Source organism: Cavia porcellus, unplaced genomic scaffold (assembly GCF_034190915.1).
Source record: "Cavia porcellus strain 051 isolate PalLab524CR breed Dunkin Hartley unplaced genomic scaffold, mCavPor4.1 scaffold_28, whole genome shotgun sequence".
Classification (NCBI taxonomy): domain Eukaryota; kingdom Metazoa; phylum Chordata; class Mammalia; order Rodentia; family Caviidae; genus Cavia; species Cavia porcellus.
In genome coordinates this window covers 42,966,327-42,986,205 of record NW_026947511.1, presented here as the reverse complement: position 1 = coordinate 42,986,205, position 19,879 = coordinate 42,966,327, and the positions used below count along the sequence as shown (strand labels likewise).

General features: G+C 60.2%; 2 protein-coding genes across 4 annotated transcripts in view; both read right to left on the bottom strand.

The window, feature by feature from the left end:
* Window positions 1-1,310: 1,310 nt before the first annotated feature.
* LOC100719893 (potassium channel subfamily K member 16) lies at window positions 1,311-14,497 on the bottom strand. Of its 2 annotated transcripts, none has more exons than XM_063238942.1 (7): window positions 10,842-14,497; window positions 7,206-7,320; window positions 6,199-6,365; window positions 5,389-5,554; window positions 2,864-5,185; window positions 1,702-2,238; window positions 1,311-1,621 (listed from the first exon to the last, which is right to left on the bottom strand). In XM_063238942.1, exons 1-5 carry the CDS (start codon window positions 11,070-11,072, stop codon window positions 4,962-4,964), a joined length of 903 nt encoding a protein of 300 aa, XP_063095012.1. In that variant the 5' UTR covers window positions 11,073-14,497; the 3' UTR covers window positions 1,311-1,621; window positions 1,702-2,238; window positions 2,864-4,961. The 2 variants fall into 2 exon arrangements, with proteins under 2 accessions (XP_063095012.1, XP_063095010.1); XM_063238940.1 differs by lacking the exon at window positions 10,842-14,497 and adding an exon at window positions 8,591-8,866.
* Window positions 14,498-14,641: 144 nt separating this feature from the next.
* The window catches only part of Kif6 (kinesin family member 6), a 301,789-nt gene continuing 296,551 nt past the window's right edge, over window positions 14,642-19,879 (bottom strand). For both annotated transcript variants that reach the window (XM_063238936.1, XM_003473663.5), the window contains 3 exons: window positions 18,768-18,851; window positions 17,413-17,516; window positions 14,642-15,556 (listed from right to left, as the gene is read on the bottom strand). In XM_063238936.1, the coding sequence (XP_063095006.1) occupies window positions 15,540-15,556; window positions 17,413-17,516; window positions 18,768-18,851 (205 nt within the window). In that variant the 3' untranslated portion in view covers window positions 14,642-15,539. The remainder of the gene's footprint in view (window positions 15,557-17,412; window positions 17,517-18,767; window positions 18,852-19,879) is intronic.

The window sequence follows — 19,879 nt, the reverse complement described above, 5'->3', positions numbered from 1 at the left end:
GCGCCATGCTGACTCCGAGGAGCCCGGCGCTGTGCACAGGGCAGAATCCCGGCCAGGCTCGGGCGAGTGAGCAGCACTGAGCCGCTCCAGCCCTCCCCAGACTGCGGAGAGCTGAGGTGACCTGAGCCCGGCCAGCGCCATCCGGGGCAGAACCGGGTGCAAATCACAAAGTGGTTATTGTGTTAAGCCGGCAAGTTTTCAGGCTGTTTGTCATACGACAGGAGAGAACCCCAAATGTCGTCGCCTTCAGTTTTCTGCTTTAGCCGGCTGGAGTTCTATGTGACAGAGCATGAGTGGGGCAGGTGTCAGGGAGCTGCATGCCCCAAGCCCTGGGGGACAATCCAGGCTGTGCCCTGAGCTCAGCCGCGGGTACCAGCGACAGCCCATGGCTTCTGAATCCCGCCATCTGCGGCAGCCTTGGGTGCTTCCTCACTCACATTTTTGGTATCTGTAGACTTGCCTGACATTGGGCCCGGCACATGTTATGACTGGGGCCTAGATGTCCCCCCAAAACCTCATGCAGTCACAGGTGGGGCTCTTTGCAGGATGCTGGGTCTAGGGCGCATGATGCTGGGATTAATAGTTCAATGTTAGGATTAACGTTGCCCTACTTCAGGATATGAAGTCTCCAAATAAGCCCTCCTCTGGTCCTCAGCACCCCAGCCCTGTGGCTCTCTTCTAATTACAGACGGCTTCTTGCTTTTCCTCCTGCGAGGGAACAGAGGGGATTCAAGCCGGTGCTTCCAGGAGCTCAGAGCTGGGAGAGGGCGGCTCCTAGTCTGCATGGCTCCTCACACCTGCTCCACCCCGGCGCCCTCCAAGACACCTCTTAGCTCCTCCGTGCCCATCACTGGGGCAGAAAGCACAGCAGAGACCCAGCCTAGGGGGCTGGGGTGTCCTTGCTGTCTCCCTCAGCTCTGGTGTCCTGACACAGGGAAAAGCCGGAGGAGGAGAGGGGGAAGGGGCCACAGGGACACTCTGTGGCCCGGGAGTGCTCCGCTCCGACTTCCGCCCCCGCCCCCACCGTGACGTGCGAGTGAGTCGCACCCCTGCAGGCCTGCAGCTGGGCACCATGCCTCCCGCTGGCAGTCGGTTTCTCGGTCTCCCTTTCTCCTCAAAGGCAGAAGAACAAAGTTATAAACATACAAACTGCAGGTTCCAGGGCCTCCCTGTGCACCACCATTTCCCCAGCACCAGGGTCAGGAGGATCTCGCATTTGGCGGGTGACGCCCTCGGCGCCCCCCCCCCCCCAGTGTCCACCACCCTCGGCGCCCCGCACCGGCGGAATCAGCACGGCCTCACGGCGCGGGTCGCGGAGCAGCCTTTATTCAGCCCGGCTGCAGCAGCGCTGGGGAGGGGCGCCACGCGGGGGAGCCGGGGTGGCCGGCCGGGCTCCCACCCGCTGACCTCCTTGGTGAAGGCCGCGCGGAGCCCGAAGGAACAGGAAAGGCAGCAAGCGCCTCACGAAGGGCCCGGTTTCCAAGCTGATGGTAAATGGCGAGGCCTCAGCGTGGAGAGGAGCGGGGGCTGGGGGGACCGTGGAGGCGCCGCACGGAGCCTCCGCAGACGGCAGCTTCCGGGCCTCCACGCAGTGCGACGGCGAGCTACGGGCGGGCAGCAGCTGCGGGGCAGAAACGACAGGCGTGAGGCGCAGCCCTCGGCCCCGCGCTGCCCGCGAGGAGGGCCCGTGACCTGCCCCACCTTGTCTCATGAGCCTCTGGGGAACACAGATTAAGACGCCGTGACAGCAGGGCCCGGCCTCCGAGGGCACCGCGCTGCTCCACGGATGTCCCAGGAGCGATGCGGGTGGTGGCCATGCTTTCTAGGTCGCCCCATCTCCTGGCGCCCAGGGAGGGGTGTATCACGTTGGGGCATCAAGGTGAGAATGACACAAGAATAACCGCCCAGGGCGCCTTGGACGTTAGCCACGCCCACATCGACACGTCCACCCGCCGCCAATCAGAGGCCCTGCTCCCGCCTGCCACGCACACCCCTGCAGCCAATCAGAAGCTATGATTCCGCCCCACTCCGCCTACCTAGTGCTTCCAGAACTTTCCACCTTTGGAGAGGCCAACTGCCATAGGGGCTGCTGGAGGGGAGAGCAGTGCCCTTGAGGATGGGGTCGTGAGACAGAGCTTTGCCATATGATTTTGGCATAGATTTAAGAAACGTTGTAGGGGGTCCTGGGATTTAGCTCAGTGGTCTAAGTGCTTGCCTGGCAATTTCGAGGTGAATCCCCTGTGCAACAAAACAAAACAAAACAAAACAAAAAAACCGATGTAGGGGAACTGGGCTGGGTGACTTTTTGTACCTGAGCTTGAGGATCAGATTTTATTTTTATCTTGTAACCTTTTGCAAAGCCTTTTCTGGAGTTTTTAATGCATTTTAGGGGAGTCATATTATTTTGGCAAGTATCCATGCTGACTGGCTCCCTGTAGTGTATGTTTGTGAGGCTTTTTTTTTTTTTTTTTCGTACTGGGAATGGAACTCACAACCTCATGCTTGCCAGGCAGGTGCTTATGCTGCTGAGCTAAATCCCCAGCCTCAGTGATTTTTCACGGAGCTTTTTATCTTGGATTTTTTTTTTTTTTTTGTACCAGGCATTGAACTCACAACCTTGCATTTACCAAGCAAGCGCTTTAGTCACTGAGCTAAATCCCCAGCCTCTGAGGCTATTTTAATGTCGAGGAATTTTAAAATATATATATGTCATACTAAGAGTATTTCTAACACCCTTCAGGGATGAGATTGAGAGACACAGCTCGTTCGCATGGTTAGAAACTGCAAACTTAACCAGCTTTGTCACCCCGGGTGCCAACCGCAAGCTAAGTGTAACTCAGCCAGGAAGAAATGTTTCACTGACTTCCGTGTCCCGGAGTTGTCCCTGCAAGGCCATCTCTGCTCGTCTCAGACAATGATGGATTCTTCCTCTGTGTCATACGAGAGTGAATTCGGCCTAGCAATTAAATGACAAAGCCACGTGTAACCATAGGATGTTATGCTATCTGTCTTTTTGTACTTTCTTTTGGAAACATACATAAATGATTGGAAAACTGAGGTTCCCATCAGCCTGCTAGTGTAATAAAATTGTCTTCTAAAGCTCCTCTGTGTCTCCATTTGGTCTGGTCATGCATTTTGTATCAATATTGTTCGGGAGCCGCCTGAAGGGTGGGCCACGCCTCTGGGTCCAGACACCTGTGACCCAGGGTTACCTGGGAAGGACATGGGCAGAAGCTGGGGCTGCAAGCCAGACGCCCCAGTGCCAGCCGCTGTCCTTTCTCTCCAACCATGGCCCTGTTCCAAGGCAGAAATGTGAGAAGCAGGCTTGTGGGGCTGCATCCCTAACTGGAAGTTTACAAAAAACACAAAAAAACAAAAACAAAAACAAAAAACAAAACCGCTTGTCTCCGCCTGCCCTTGCTGCAGTGCCTGGGAGGCCCTGTCCTCAGAGTGGCAGGGGCACAGCCAATGGGAGAAGGTTGCTGAGCAGAGGAGCCCGCCCTGATCAGGAGGAGAGGAGGCATGTTGGAGGCCTCTGCTGCCTGCGCCGGCCATGGAAATGTTTCTTGGGCGGAGCTGTGTATGGTCTCCTCTCAAGTGCTCAGCTGTACCAGCAAATTTGAGCCTTTTTTTCTCTTAAAAACTGGCATAAAATTCACGTAAGATAAAGTTCACTATTTGAAGTTTTCTTACAGTCATGAATTATGCAACCATTATCACTGATGCAAGGACATTTTTATTTCCCCCCAACAAACTAAGTAATCTCTCCCATTTCTCCCTCCCTTCAGCCTTTGGTAACTTCTCATGCCAACAGAGAGCCAATGAGAGGTTAAATTCTGTCAGGGTAGCAGCTCTTAGCCTGGCAGTGTTTCTCCCTAGGTGAAGTAGGGTGAGCTCTCAGAGACCGGTCTTTAAGGAGCCAGCAGGTGGATCAGAACCAAGCCACATTTGTTTGGGACCATCAGTGACCTTTGTGTCCTTCATCCACACCTGCTTTTAGCCCTTCCCCATGTCTGAAGCTGCAGCTGTACGCTCAGCCCCTGGTGTCCGAAGATTCCGGGTAAGATTCCTGGTGTCCGAAGATTCTGGACTCAGCACTGCATTTACCATGGACTCTTGTTCAAGTCTTCGCTTCCAGCCTGTTAATGTTTGTGTCTGGATGTCCTCCCAAAGCCTCATGTAGTCATGGTGCGGACATCTAGTTTGTGATGCATTCATTGTCTAGTGCTGGGATCATGGGTGTGAGTGGGGCACATGGGTGTGTCCTAGGGCCGGGAGCCCACATATGATGGAAGGGAAGGGAAGAGGCTTGCTTGTTCCTTCTCCCTTTTTGCTGTGGTTGCTTTTGCTGCTTTGTGTCACCATGAACTGTAGCCCTGTGCCATGAGCCACCCTGCTTTGGACCCAGCAGATTATAAACTGAAACCTCCACAAACTGTGAGTTGAATAACCAACGCTTTGCCTTTTTAATTTTGGGTGTTGAGTACTTTGTCTCAGTGATGGGAGCAGAGTAACTGAGGCACAGGCCCCTCTAGGCTGCCAAGGTGCTTTGTCTGGGTCCCACTGCCCTCTGCAGGCTCATGGAGGACAGGATGCGCCCCACTGCATCCCCAGACCTGGCACTGCACCTGGCACATAGGGGGTCTTGGCAGATGCATGCTGTGCACCTCGACAGCAAGACAGCAACCACCACCTTTGTCTGTCTAAGGTGCCGGGTGGGGGAGGGGGCTCTGGCCACAGGGATCCAGTCCCGGTGACTTTTCCATGTCACTTCTGAGGGCAGGGACTCTGGGAGCAGGTGCAGGTCAAACCACGCCTGGCCTGACCCTGTCCCTGCAGCTCCCCGCTGCCCCATCTGCAGAGCTCCGGGAGCGGGGGAGCAGGTAGTTGGGAGGGGGAAACCCCAAGGGCAGATGGCCTGGGCTGGAGAGGCTGGGGGTCTGTTGGGCCAGTGGAGAGCCTCATGCAGAGATGGGGCTCTTCGGAGGCCTGGGGAGCTCTGCGGGGTCAGGGGCTGGCCCTTCCTGGAGGCCACGGCCCCTGACCAGCAGCCAGAGTCTTGAGCACCTGTGCAGAAGCACGGGGCCCAGGGAGAAGAGCAGCGCCAGCCATGCCAGGGCCAGGAGGATCCAGAGGGCGGCCAGACTCCGGTACTCCGAGACATAGAGCTTGCTGGGGTCCCTGCCTGCCATGGGAGGGACGGCAGGCGTCTGAGGGCACAGCCACCTCCAGGTTCTGCGGGGGGCCCCTGGGGAAAGGATGATGGGCCCCGGCCAGAGACTCTAGGCCACTGAGAGCCGCTGTGGCCTAGAAACATCCCCCACTGCCCTCCCCACACCCCCGAATCCCAGTGGGCCCCCACCCCGAGACCCGTGCTGGTCCCCTCACCCACAACGTAGTCCCCGAAGCCGATGGTGCTGAGAGTGATGAAGGTGAAGTACAAGCCCTCGCTGAGGCTCCAGCCCTCCACGTGGCTGAAGGCCATGGGCGGGAAGACGAGGATGGCCAGGGACCCCAGGGTCAGGCCCAGGCCCAGGCCCAGGACCTGCAGGAGCTGGGAGGGGAGCAGCCCTGAGTCCACACTGGAGGCTGCGGGTGGAGGCAGCCCTGGGCCACACAGGGGCACACACCCCCTGCAGACCTCGGGGTGGGGCCTGCATCCATGGTGTGTGACCTGCCCAGGCAAGGGAGCCTCAACAGGCAGAGGGTACATTCGTGGGTCTAGGAGGGTCATACTTGAGCTTGGGGACTTGGATCTGGGACTGGAAGTTACTGAGCTGTCCCAGGTCCTGTTACACCTATCCTCTGAGGGTTCTGGTCCCTGGGTGGGGTGACCTGGTGCCTGTTTTTGACATGTGAAAGGACTTGGAGCTCTGTGATGACCACAGAGATGTGAGGTCTAGATTCCCCATCCAAGGGCTTTGGGCCCTCAGTCAGGGCTGTACTTGGGCACCCCTTCCTGGAAAGGCCAGGCCTGGCATCAGGCTGAGGTGTGAAGTCTGGCCCCTGGGCCTCTGCAGTCACCTCCAATGGCCATGTTGGCTGCAGAGCTCCAAGCGACTGCACCTCATCCAGGCTGCACCGAGACCCAGCCTCCCTGCCAGTCCCTCCACGGCCTTTTCTCTTCCTGGGTGTCTCCGTCTGAAGCTGGCCTCACTCCTGCCACTGAACTGGGGCTGCAGGGGCGGGAGGCCCTACCTGGGAGCGCAGGGGCCATTCCTTCCACTTCTCCGGGGTGGCCAGTTGGGTGCACAGCCCCCTGCCCAGGCTGTTGAGGAACACCACGTTGAGCGGGATGCCCACCAGGGCATAGAAGACACAGAAGGCACGGCCGGCCTTGGTGCTGGGCGCCAGGTTCCCGTATCCTGGGGTGGGGAAAGTTCAGGACACCCACCCTGGCCCTTCAGACTCTAGCAGAGGTTTGTCTTCCACCCCGGGAGGGGCAGGAGGGTGCGCTCCCTGGTCCCCTGAGCACTCACCCCACCCTGCTGGAGATCTTTATTCTAGAAATCCTGCTCCTCCTTCCGCAAGCCCTCCCAGCCTTTCCTTCCTCCTGCTGCTGGATGGGAGGCCCCACGGGGCTCTGCCCTCCGAGGGCTCACTGGACCCCTCTTCCTTGGACAGGAAACTGTCGGGTGGGGGCCAAGCCTCGGTTCCACCCACATTGTACCCCTGCCCCTCATTCTGCTGCTCTGCTGCCTGAGTGTCCAGGACGGGGTGTGGGAGTGGACCTTATGGGCATCTGGTTTACACCAGGTAGGTCTGAGGCTTCCTGCGGGCATAGAGCAGGCTTCTGGCTGAGGATGCAGCAGGTACTGCTGGTTCAGACCCCTTGGGACACCTGGGACGCCACCAGCTAGTTTAGGGGACAGATAACTATCTGCCTACTGCCCGGCCTCACAGCCCCCTGTCCCCGAGGCAGGTCCAGGATGCTGGAGAGTCGCCCTCCAGGACTTCTGCATCCAGGGCCGAGTTGGCAGACCAGGAGGTCTACCTGTCCTAGAGGTCCCCAAGGGCGTGGGCCCAGCCACCAGCGGGTACACTGTGCAGCCCGACTGCTCCCCTCTCTCCCATTTCTCCTGCCCGCTCCCCACCTGTGCTTCCCCAGTCCTCCCTGGCTGAACCCCATCTCTCCCCAGCATCTGCTCCCAGGGAGCCCCAACCTAGACGGGCCTCGGGAGCCCCCTCGACCCGCAGCGCTTTACCTATGGTGGTGACCACCGTGCCCGCAAAGAAGAAGCTGCTGCCGAAGTCCCAGTTGCTGGGGTTGGTGGAGTTGCCTTGGGGGTTCACGCCTTTCACCCAGGCTTCCAAGATGACCTGCGGGGTGGAGGAGGGGTGGGAGTGGGGGTGTGGAAGCCGGCGATGGTTACTGCGCAGCTGCGGCGCCAGCCCTGGGCAGCTGGATTTCACCATGACTCCCCCAGCAGCGCTCTTAGCGTCGTTCCCATTGAATGGACCAGGAGCCCAAGGCTCAGGTGGCCAAGGGCCACTCTCCAAGGCCAGCGCGTGTCCCTGGCCAGGGCCGCCTGGGCTGGGGGTGGCAGGTGATCCAGGAGGAGAGTCCAGGTGGAGACAAGGCTGTGGCCAAGGGATGACACGCACATGGGTGTTAGGACAGAGAGCAGATTACGGTTTGGGTGTCCCTCCCAGAAGGGATTGTCGGGAATAGTGGGGGCTGCCCCTCCTCCCTCCCCACAGGCCTTGGGCTTCTCTCCCAGAGGCCTGAGGGTGGGGAGCTTGTAGGGGAGGAGCTGCAGTACTTTTTGTCACCCTCTAGTGAGCCCAGCGCCGCCTACAGGAGAAATTCCCTGGGGTCTGCGCACAGACTGTATGCGCATGCGCGCGCCTGTTGGGGCGGAGTTGCAGAACCCGTGCGGTGCTCTGCGTGCCCAGTTCCGTGTGCTTCACATATGCATGTGTTGCAGATGGACTGCGTGTGTTTCCAGAACTGAATTCTTGCTGCCTTGAGCCCTCTTGGAGAATGGGGGTCCCCTCCTCCCTGCCCCAGCCCTGTCCCCTGTAGCTGTGATGTCGTAGGGCGGCAGAGCACTGTGGCTCAGTGCAGCCCTCAAGGTTGGTACCAGGGGAGCCGGCAGCTCGGGCCTCCCCGTAGGTCCCACGTCCCGTAGGTCCATGAGCCACTGACTCAGGGTGGTGCCCTGGGGACAGGGACGGTCTGGGGTCCCAGTTACGATGTGTGTCCCAGGCTGGTAGGTCCCGGCTCTTAGGACGCAGACTGCACCCCAGAGTGCTATGGCCAGACCCGCCCAGCACGGCCCTCCCTGCTCAGGGCCTGGCCCCAGGTGTCCCCGCTGGGTCCTTGGAGCCCAAGTCCTGCTGGGGCAAGGCCCTGACCCCGGTGCCAGATGGCGGGCAGGTGGGAGTGGGCTGTGGTGGTTTCTTCTCTGAGTGGTAGGGCATGTGGAGAGGGGCAGGTGACCTAGCTCTGTGCTGGGCAAACCTCTTCCTCTCCGTGCTAACGCTGCCCTTCGCAGGGTGGAGGCTCTGTGCCCAAGATGTCCACAGCTGTGGGAGATGTTCACGTGCGCACCTGTGTCCACAGCTGGGAAGATGTCCACGTGCTCACCTGTGTCCACAGCTGGGAAGATGTCCACGTGCTCACTGGTGCCCACAGCTGTGGGGTGCCCACAGCTGGGGAGATGTCCACATGCTCATTGGTGTCCACAGCTGGGAAGATGTCCACGTGCTCACAGGTGTCCACAGCTGGGGAGATGTCCTCGTGCTCACAGGTGTCCACAGCTGGGGAGATGTCCATGTGCTCACTGGCGTCCACAGCTAGAGAAGATGTCCACGTGCTCACCGGTGTCCACAGCTGGGGAGATGTCCACGTGCTCATAGGCATCCACAGCTGGGATGTCCACGTGCTCACCGGTGTCCACAGCTGTGGGAGATGTCCACGTGCTCACAGGCGTCCACAGCTGGGAAGATGTCCACGTGCTCACAGGCGTCCACAGCTAGGGAGATGTCAACGTGCTTACCAGTGTCCACAGCTGGGGAGATAGCCTCGTGCTCTTCTGTGTCCATGGCTAGGGAGATGTCCACGTGCTCATTGGTGTCCACAGCTGGGGAGATGTCCACGTGCTCATTGGTGTCCACAGCTGGGGAGATGTCCACATGTTCGCTGACGTCCACGGCTGGGGAGATATCCATGTATTCACCACAGTCTTGGTTTTTTTTTAAATGTGTGATTTTGTTGTTTTGCTTTGGTTTGATCTGGTTTTTTGAGACGGGGTCTCAGGGTGTTAGTCCGGGCTGACTTCGAACCTGTGGTCCTGTCCCAGCTCCCGAGTCCTGGGATTGCAGGCCTGCACCACCACGCCCAGCTTTTCACTCTCCCGCCCTATTTTCCCAGCATTCTCCTGCCTCCCGCCCTGACCTCCCCCAGCAGGTGAGCGTCTCTGCGAGGCCAAGGACTCAGGTTGGGATGTCCCGTCCCCCTGGAAGGCTCTGGCAGCTGCAGTCAAGCCTGTGGCCGCCCTCGCCCACTTTCACAGAGCTGGGTGATCGGAGCCCAGTGACCAGGCCTGGCTGCTCCCGGCCTCTGGTTCTGCTGTGGCCCAGGCTGAGGGAGGAGCAGGTTCCGGTCTCCAGGGCTTTGCCTCACTCCCTGCCTCTGCCCTGACATGGGGCTGTGGCTCCAGCCCTGCCTGCCCGTCCACCAGGAGGAGGAGGACTGAGGCTCACAGCTGGCTGCTCTCAGTCTGAAGGGGCTCAGCGCCACCTGGCGGGTGTTGACACCTGCAGGTCCTGGCCATGGGCCTGGAGGCGACAGCTGCTCTCCAGCGGGCTCTGTGCTGCTGCTGCCCAGGGAGAGGCTTTGAGAGCCCCTGCCCTGCCTTTTATTTTTTTCCTTTTTCGTTTTTATCGGTACCAGGGATCGAACTCACGACTGCCTGCTTGCAAGGCAGGCGCTTATGCCGCTGAGCTAAATCCCAGCCCCTCCTGCCCAGCCTTTTACTGTCCCCAGCATGGATGCCAACTTGTGTGGTGCCCAGCAAGGGCCCTGCGGCCAGAGCGGATGCAGTTCCGTCTCTGGCAGTGACCTGCACCCCGGCTGGCTGTCCACCTCCCGGGCCTCAGTTCCCACCTGCAGGCTGGGGAGGGCAGCGGGAACAGCTGCAGGTCGAGGTGCTCTGAGCCCTGCTCCTTGCTGGTTGGGGCGCTGTAAGTGCTCAGCCAACGCCCGTCATTGTAACAGGGCCTCTGTGCTGGGTCTGTCCCTCTGCAGTGGGTGCTGTCACCCATGTACCCTCCCCCGGTCTCACACGCAGTCACCTTCCCACACCTGTGTGCTTCTTTCTGTGAGAGAGGGACGCAGGAGGAGCCCGACAGGGGCGGCCTCCGCTGGCACCAGAGGGAGCCCCTTGGCACAGAGCCAGAGCTCGGTCACCTGGGCCACTGCCCACAGCCCAGCTCTGGAGAAGCAAGGCCAGCATGGGGGCTGCTGCTGACCTGTGTCTGCGTCCCCAGCTGGGGCCACACAAAGGCAGGGGCCATGGCCTGGACTTGGGGTCGGGAAGTGGCAGGGAGGGGACGTGGCCAGCGATGACCATGCAGACACTCAGCCCGTGTCCATGCTGTGTGTGACAGCTTAGGACACCTTTAACCCGCTGCCAGTGTCTGCGGCCATCGCCTCACAGGTAGGACATGGGGTCAGCGAGGCTGGGTGACTGGCTCAAGGTCTCGCCGTGACCCAGTCCAGACCTGGGCGGAACCCAGGACTGGGCCTCCCGGCTCTGTCCCCATACTCTGCTCCCACAAGTCCTCAGCCTGGGGTCACAGATCTGCCCACCCTGGCCGCCCGCTGCTTCCCGCACCTGCAGAAACTGCTCCAGGGCCCACCGGTCCAGGCACGTGTAGTTCCCCAGGAAGTGCAGCTTCTCCAGCTGAAACTGGTCCCTGGACTCGGTCTCCGCTGGCTTCTCCAGCAGCCAGAAGACGGTGGCCCCGAGCAGCAGGTAGCAGATGTAGGCCAGCAGCAGGGGCAGCACGCGGCCGCCACAGAGCCCAGCGCGGGGCATGGCACTCTGGGGACAGGCCTGGGCCATGGGCTAGCTTTGGGGAGAGGTGGGAGCTGGCGCCCAGGCACCCCCCAGCAGGCACAGGGGCCCGGAGCGGGAGTCTGTTTGAACAGTGGCTCAGCCTGGCCTCATCAAGTGCCCAGAGCAAACAGGTGGCGTCTGCACCCGGCCTTTCTTCACGGCCACCCCAGGCAGCGGGGGCCCTCAATGGGAACTGCCGGGGGCACCCCAGCCCATGTATGGCCCCTCTGCCCTCACAACGGGTGGGGGGCCCCGGGCTGAATCTGCTGGCGCCACTCTGCTTGGGCCCCCACCTGGGAAGACTTCCCACCCCAGAGGGTGTGAGTGGACGTCTCCTCGGTTGCCTTGACTACAGGACGAGCCAGGAGCAGCAAGCTGCCGCCTGAGAGCCGAGGAGGAGCACGGTGACAGATCAGGAGAGTAAACAGGAAAGCTCAGGGCAGCGTCGCTGGTGCCCTGATAACCTGGGCACCGGCTTTCTGCGGATCAGGTCCAGGGGGCGACACACTGGGATGGAAAGATGCATACAAGCACCAGGGCTCATGGGAACCGAGGCTGCCTCTCTCTTCCCCTCCCCGCTCCTGGGGGTGTGCGAGAGTGGTCCTGGAATGAATTCTCCCGCTCAGCCATTCCCACACCTAAGTGTGCAATTCTGGTTTGTACTGTCCTCACACAGCGGTATGACCACATCCACAGTCCATTTTCATCGTCTAGGACAAGCCTCAGCCGATAGCTGTCACCCTGTGTCCCAAGCCAGACCCCTGCAGCCTGTGACCACTGCTAATCTGCTCTCTGGCTCCATGGATTCCGCTACCTGGCACATTTCCTGCAATGAGAGGACCACATAGCACATAGCCCTGGGCGTCTGGCTGCTGTCACTGTGCGTGGGGTCTGCAGGTCCCATTCACACGTACCTGTGTGAGAACTCCATTTCATGGACAAGTAATATTTCACAGGATGGACGCGCCCCCTCGGCTTTACCTGAGGGACACCCAGTTGGCAGACGGTGTGGTTTTCACTTCCTGCCTTCACGAGTGACCCTGCTCTGATGCGCGTGTGTGTGGTTCTTACTCGTGTGTGGCTTCTTACGTGCACACCTGTTCCCACCTCTCTCCATCTCTACCTGGGCGCAGGTGGCTGCTCCCTCTGGCCCCTTTGTGCTGAACTTTTAAAAAATTTGGTTCCAGGAATGGAGAAGTCAGGACCTTGGCCTATGCTGAACTTCTGAGGAGTTGCCACATTCCCTGTGCAGAAGTGTGCTGTGCAGCCCAGCCGGCCCGGGCAGTAGGCTCCCTTGGCCTGGGGCAGCTCTGTCCTGTGCACTGCAGGCGGGACGGCTGTGGCAGGTCACAGAGAGGCCACCGAGGATGAGCTGGGCCCGGGAAACACACCTGCAGCCGGGGAGGAGACCTGAGGTTCTCTCTCTCCTTCTCCTCAGATCCTCAGAGCCCGCAAGGCTGACCTCCACTAGGGTGCAGGACAGCATCTTTCCCAGTAGTGTGTCCAGTGTTGGGGGAACCTCTGGGGCCCTGTGGCCACCCCAAGACAGGACCTGGGAGAGGTCAGCTCCTGAGGTCCACAGAGCCCTCTCCCTGGCTTCCTCCCTCCTGGACTCCTCCACACCAATCCAGTGTCCCCAGTGCAGGACCTGCGCTCCCTGGGGACACACAGTGTGATTTATGGTCCCTTCCAGGAATCACTGCTGCTGACGGGCAGGGCCAACTCAGTTTCGCTGGGGCAGGGCAAATCAATTTATGGGGAGTCTATTAGGCCAGGCGGCCAAGGCCCGGCATCCGGCGGTGATAAGGGGTTTCTGGGGCTGAACTAACAGGGAGATTGGAGGGAAAGAAGGGCAGCCGAGTAGGATCGATGTGGGGCGCAGTGGGCCAGCACGCAGGGTAAACAGAGCGGCTGGGGCGGACACAGGGAAAGGGCCCCGCTGACGGGGACTCGGCCTCTGCTCACGGGTCACTCTCCAGGGCAGAGGGACCCTGGCCCACCCGGAGCCCAGAGGGCAACTGAGGCCCCCCTGGCTCGGTTCTGCTTTGTCAGGGAAAGCGCAGGTGACAGGAGCAGCCCCAGCTTCGCCCATCCTGCAGCCCCATGGCTGAAGCTGCGAGTCCTGGGCAGAGGTGGGGTGTCAGGTGGAGATGGGGTGGCACAGGCTCATATGGGTCTTTGTCCACTGTGGTGACCAGAACGCAGGTCCGGGGAGGCTGGGCCTGCTCTGAGCAGCCTCGAGCACGTGGGAGGTGGGAGCTGAGGGCGTGTTTGTTCGGAGCTCGGGGAGCCCCGCAGGCCCACAGCCCTGGCGCTGGCCCAGCTCGGGACCCTGCTGCTGTGTGAGCGTGTGTGTGCATGCAAGTGCGCGTGTTTTGGGAGAAAGCAGGCGTCCTTCCTCACATGTGGTGTTCCCCGGAGCCCTAGTCTGCAGCACAGTTAAGGGGGCCCTGGTGACGTGGGGGCTGCTCCACTTTCCCGGCTTGGTGCCTGACTTCCAGAGCTCCACACCCCACTTGGGACCACACGCCTCGGCCTACTCAGGGGCCCGCAGAGCAGATCTGGACACAGTGTGATGCGATCAGCTGGGCAGAGGCCCAGGACGCCCGGCAGGGGAGCGGGGAGAGGAGCAGGAGGGGAGCAGCAGGAGGGGAGCATCGGTTCGGGGTGCTTGGTGAGCAGGTGGCCGCGCTGGGCAGCGGGGCTCAACCCTGATGGAACATTGTCCCCGTTTCCTGTTCTCACTTCCTCTCCTACCTTATCGACTGCTCCAGGAGGCCACGTGGGGCCGCGCACACATCTGCCGATGGGGCCTGGACCCAGGAGATAAGGCCTTGATGGGAGACCACGGTCACTGGGCCGGCCAGCTCCAGAGGACCACGGGCACCAGGGACACAGGCGTGGAGTCATGAGGTATTCTGGAACACTCCATGCCACTGTCAGGATCCCTGTGTGTACATCTGGGGGCGTGTGCATGCCTGTGCATCTGGGGGGCCTCCTGTCAGGGGCTGGCTGATTTCCCTGCCCACACCCCCTCCGAGAACCTATTGTGTGCACAGAACTGTGAGGGGCGTGCTCCCCCACTGCTGCCTAGGTCATGGTCTCTGTGCCTGAGGGGATCCAAGGATCGAGCCCTGCCTCGAAGCAGGATCTGGCGCTCCTGGATTGAGGGGCTGTTTACTCAGGACAGGGGACACAGCAGTGACTCAGACAAGCGTGTCCCGGTGTCACGGCTTTCAGTCTGGCAGGGCAGGAGAGGCTGTGTGGCCAAAGCAGCAGGAGGAGAAACAAACACCAGGCAGCGCCAGAGCTGACGGAGAGTGAGTGGCCGGGGCTACTCCAGCTGGCCGTCAGCAGCGGCCCCTGGGAGGCAACGTAGGCCTCTTAACCAGCTGGGAACAGCAAACCAGGCGCCCTGTTTGCCCTGTTCTGTAAACTGGGCTGTGGATCAGAGGAGCTTGCCGGCCCACCCAGCTTTGATCCTCCTGCTCGATCCTCTCACCCTGCACTCTCCACGCTCTCAGCTCTGCCTCTGCGGCCACCAGGTTCTGTGTTTCAGGGTGGATGCTGGGAGCTCAGCACGGGTGCTTTTATTCAGCTGCCCTCGTGTCCAGGGTCACAATCTCCACCCTCCATGCCATATTCCAACTGCCGCTGGGGACCCCCAATGCCTTGATGCCCGAAGCGGTTGCTCAGGGCCCCCTGGAGGTTCAGTGTCCACCGCCTGGACCTGAGTCCCTGACTCCCCGAGCTGGTGCCTGTGGGTTGAGAGGCTCCCTGAGATGGCACCATGGGCAGCGCTGTTCCCTGTGGGGATGGAGACTCCGGGATCCTGCCCTGCAGAGCCTGAGGCCCGAGGTGCCATGCTGCCTGTTTCTGCAGAGCTGTTGGGAGCTCCCTGCGGTCCCCTGCTGCTGCGGTGTCCCAAGATGCTGTAGGGAGCCTGGCTTCTGGGGACACGGCAGGCTCAGAGCTGCTGCAGCCCAGACCACCCAGGCCAGGCGAGGGATGGTGGAGGCTGGGCTGGGAGATCGAGCTTGGCCTCTCAGTGCTCCATGCTTCCCTGTCTGAACAGGCTCTGATGCCCTGCCTTCCCCAGGGGGGTGGCGGGCAGTGTGAGGTTAGTGGCTGACGGTCGCTGATTATCACCCGAATCGCATCCTGAGGCTGTGTGAACCAGCACCACCACAGTGAGCTGAAGCCCTTCCTCCCACCCCGGCTCCCTGGCATTGCCCGGGGTGGCCAGCAGCTCGAGCAAGCACAGGAGAGATGGAGGGCACTACTGGCTCAGCCTCCCAGGCTGCAGGGCACCATCCCGAAAGAGCCTCGGCCTCCTCCTCCTCAGCATTCAGATTCACAGCTGCTCCCAGCACCCGAGTCGCATCCAAAGTCTTGAGTGAAGTCTCAAGTGAGGGAAGGGATGGGGCATGGGCTCTGACTCCTGCAACGGCCGTGGCCAGACTCTCCCTGGGTTCAGTTGCTTCCCAGGCCTGCAAGGAGATGGGTGCTGTCAGGCTGTGCCTGTGGGATGCGGGCCAGGAGGGCAGGCTGCTGGCTATGCCCTCGGGCCTGTGTCCTGTCTCCCAGGAGCCCCCGGCCCCAGGCGCTGCATCCTTTGCTCTTTGCATGTCTCCTTTCTCGGGGAAACGGGGCATTTGTGTGTGCTACCAGCCGGCTGGCACGGACGCCCCGGCACCGTCTCCCGAGAGCCTTCTTGATTTCTACCGCAGGGCTTAATTACACTGGGGGGGGGGGAAGAGGGGGCTCCCCACTGGCCTGGACTGGGAGGAGGGGGTCTCTGGCGGATTGACCCTGAGAACCAGGCTCTTTGAGTTCTAGCCAGGGCAGCTGTCAACCTTTGGTGTGACTGTGCGACAGTAGGGACAGAACTGGGGACCCTGGCTGTGTGGCCGCCCATCACTCTGAGGTCTGGTGACAGGCAGCCTGGGCCAGGGTAGTGGGCACTGCGGATGGGGAGGAGGGTGGTGCCAGAGCTGGGACAGACTCCAACCCCACAGCACCGACTCAGGGGCCCCAGGACCTGGGCCCTTGCACAAGACTGGAGCTTCCGGGAGCCAGGACTAGTTCCTTCTCGGGCTCTCAGTCTATTGGCCCACAACGCTGCTCCTCCTTGGCTTTCTCAGGTCCTGAGAGGCCCCGTATCCTCTCAGCAGCTCACATCCGCCTCCCGGGAGGTGCCTCGGCTCTGGTTTTTCCCTTGCTGCCCTCCCTGGTCCTTTCCCAGCCATCGCCTGACACTGGTCTGCTCTTGGTCCGGGCCATCTACACCTTGATGGCCACAGCAAGCTTCCTGAAGCACAAGCAGAACCTGTCACCTCTGTCACCTTCTCTGCAGGTGCCCACTGCCACACCGTGCCCAAGCAGCTGCTGGGATCTGGCCCTTGCTCCCTCACTCTCCGCCTCCCTCCAGTCACTGGGGCGTTGTGCTTCGGCTTTCTCTGCTAGGGCTGCTCCATTGTTGCTATCGGGCTGTGGTGTACGGCAGGCCGTCTTCTGTGGAGATGCCCCCACCTGCACTGTGCCCTTATAATAAATCCAGTGTTCCTTGACTGCCCGTTCAATGCCATTCAGGGCCTGCTATGGGTCATCTGGTATTGGGGCATAACGGGGACTTGGAGTTCCCCAAATCCAGCTTTCCCTCCTTCCCCTTTGAGACCAGGAAACTGAGACAAGTCAAGCTGTCGGAGAGAAGAGGCAGGGGCTGGAGTTCCCCAGGGCAGGCTGCTATCCATGAGGATGATGGAGGTCCGTTCTGAGGTTGTGCTCCCCCCACACTTGATCCCCACTGTCTGAACCTCAGACCGCACCCCAGGATTCAGCTCTGCGATCTGAAGTCCACTTCTTCCCCGAGCACTCGGGTCAGACAGTCAGCTATTGAGGGGAGGTGATGGGCCGTACAAGACGGGGGCCACGAAAGGTCTCTCTTCCTTGCTTCCTCCGTGACTGATACGGTGTCACAGGCTGGTCTTTGGGTGGCAGGACCCACGCTCTGGCGGAGAGGGGCTTTCTAGCTGGCCAGGCAACAGATCACTGTGCCATCATGAGGCCCTTCCTGTTTGGACGAGGTCTTCAGGGATGGGAGACCACAGAAGCCGGAGGGACAGTGTCGGGCAGAGGACGGGGCTCTGGGAGTGCAGCTGGATCACCCCGGCCGCCGTCTGCGCTGCCTCGGTGCTTCTGACCCCACCTCTGGGGGAAGCGGAGGCCTCACCCCAGCGAGGTGACCGAAGTCAGTCCGCTGCCCTCTGCCCCACTGCGGCTCCGTCCCCACGGCCTCCCTTCAGTGCTGGCGAGCGGAGCAGAGCCCCGGGGGAGCTGCACTCACCTTTCCTCTGTAGGATGCTCTGCCTGGCCCTGATGAACGCCAGGATGTCGGAGTCCGTCTGGCTGTCTCCAGTGAAGGGGACGGACACTGGCCTCTCAGGGGTGCTGGGGACAAGCACACACCACACCTTACCTGTGACAGGCTTACCTGTGACTGGGCTCACCTTTCCAGAGCACGTTTCCAGTTTCCTGGCTTCCGTCGGTCAGGAAGCCTCACAGCACTACACGGCTGGGCTCCTCCTTTCTCCCTCCCCGTGTCCAGCCACACTGACCCTCTGGTCACAAGGCTGGGCCCTCTGGTCACACTGGCTGGGCCCTGGCATGCCTGCCTTTAACCCTTTTGAGACAGGGTCTTGCTATGTAGTGTAGCCTGCAGGCCTCGAACTCGATTATGTAACCCAGACTGGCCTCAAATTTATGGTGATCCTCCTGCCTCAGCCTCCCTGGTGCTGGGATTACAGGCATGCACCACCACACCCAGCTTATATCTGTTAAACAAAATGCAAAACCTGTCCCTGGACATCCCAGGTCCTCTGTGTCTTGTCCCCTGCCCTTTCTGTTCCCAAGGCAGAGACAGCGATTTCGTCTATCCCTAACAGAATCAAGTTTAGCTAAATTGCCACCACTGCAAAATCTCACACCTCCCAGCCTCCTTTGCGGCTCCGCGTGGTCAGTGAGATTTGCTAGCGGAAGTGCCTGCTGGGGCTGGCAGGAAGTTCCCACCTGGAGGGAGGATGTCTGCATCCTGTGCTGTCCCCTGAAGAGTCAGGGCAGGCCGCGCCCCGGGCCTCACACTCCTGGTGCGGGGACAAGTGATCTGCACCTGCCTGTCTCCCTTCTTTCTGTGATTCCTTGGGCAGAGGCTGCGCCCCAGTCCTCACAGTTGCCCTCTGCCCTGGGTCTGCCTGGGCAGCTCCAGGAGCCGGGGCTCCAGGGTCTGCAGACGGGTGGGTGATTCCAGCCCGAGGGTACAGAGAGCACCCTGGCCAGGGGCCTGAGCAACTCCGCTCAGCCCGAAGTGGGCCGTTCGAGCCAGGCTCTGGGCCACAGCATCTGCAGCCAGGCTGGTGGCTGGTGGGACCTGCCCAGGTGTGGCTCCTCTCAAGGCTTCCTGCAAAGTGACGCTGCAGGCCGAGGTGCCAGGGCCTGGGAGAAGATGCCCAGCCTGAGGTGGGCAGGTCGGAGGTGTGAGGTTCTGGGGGTCCCGGGGACCAGGGCGAGGCCAGCCTTGGGCTCTGCCTGTGAGGTGACAGGACAGGGAGCCTCAGGTTGTACAGGGAGCAGGTGGGTGACTTCCGGGCCCCCTCTGCCGAGGCAGGGCCTGTCACAGCTGCGAGGGGCAGAGGAGCCACCCACCTGCCTTCCAGAGGGGTGCTGCGCTGCTCCTGGCTGACTGGGCTGGGACATGGTGTGGGCGGGATGTTCCTGCAGCTCAGGTCACTGCAAAAGCAAAGGACACAGGCAGCTCTGCTTTCGTATTTGGGCAAAACTTGCTGTTGAAGCCCCGCGCCCCTGTGGATCTGCATTAGAGAGCTGGTGGGGTGCGGCGAGGTCTTGAGGGTGGGGCCCCGAGTGTGGTTAGTGCCCTCATGAGAAAAGGCAGAGAAGTGGGGTACTAAGCGGCTCTCAGAGACACAGCAGCCGCGGGAATACCCCATCCTGAGGAAGAAAGGAAGGGACGCAGCGGTCCCCTGGACCTCGGGAGAGTCTGAAGTCTGAAGCGAACCCACAGAGAGCAAAAAGGAAAACAGGCTGTCTACTAGTGAACCCAGAGAGAATCCTGGAGGGGGATTAGTTTTTTTCCTTTTTTGTTTTGTTGTTTTTCTTTTCTTCTTTCCTTGTTTGTTTTATTCAGGTTGTTTTTCCTTGTTTTCTTTCTGAGTGTGAGTGTGGTTCCGAGCCTCCTTGTGGGTAGGGTTCTGTTCTGTTCTTCCATTTCTCTCTCCCACCTCTCTTTTCCCTCAGTCTTCTGCGTCAGTTTCCCAAGTTGGGGGGCTCCATCTTTGTCCTCCACCTTTGTCCTACTTGTAATCTCTTTCTCTTTCCCCACTTTTCTGTTTTCTCCTCAGTCCATTTGAATCTTAGCCCTTGAGGACAGAACTGATATATTATCTCTAATATGTTGTACGTAATTGTTTTACATTCCACTGAAGAGATACGGGAAGACATGTAAACAAGACAGAACCTCAGACCCCAGTTCACCAGCGGCAAGCCCGGGGGCGCTAAGGCTGGAAAAGCTGAACCTACCAGGTTGTTCCAAAGTGGTAACAAAGCAATTGCATGAGGCTCTGGAAAAATGAAATCAGAAGTAACCTCTCAAATAACTACAGCGGTTATCAAAATGCACACCCTGCTCAGTGATGTCAGAGCAGACACAGACAAAAAAATAGACGAGCTGAGGCAAATTATGGAAGCTCAGTATAGGAAACAAATGGAATCCATAAAGCAGATTCAAGCAGACATCCAGG

What these genes read in the sequence shown, in the direction of transcription:
- LOC100719893 (XM_063238940.1), bottom strand. Translation starts at nt 8,866, where the DNA reads ATGCCTATGAGCACGTGGACATCTCCCCAGCTGTGGACACCGGTGAGC. An exon ending in AATGGCCCCTGCGCTCCCAG is followed by an intron (nt 5,555 to 6,198) that starts GTAGGGCCTCCC and finishes CTCCCCTCCCAG; the next exon opens with CTCCTGCAGGTCCTGGGCCT. An exon ending in CTTCGGGGACTACGTTGTGG is followed by an intron (nt 5,186 to 5,388) that starts GTGAGGGGACCA and finishes CTCCCATGGCAG; the next exon opens with GCAGGGACCCCAGCAAGCTC.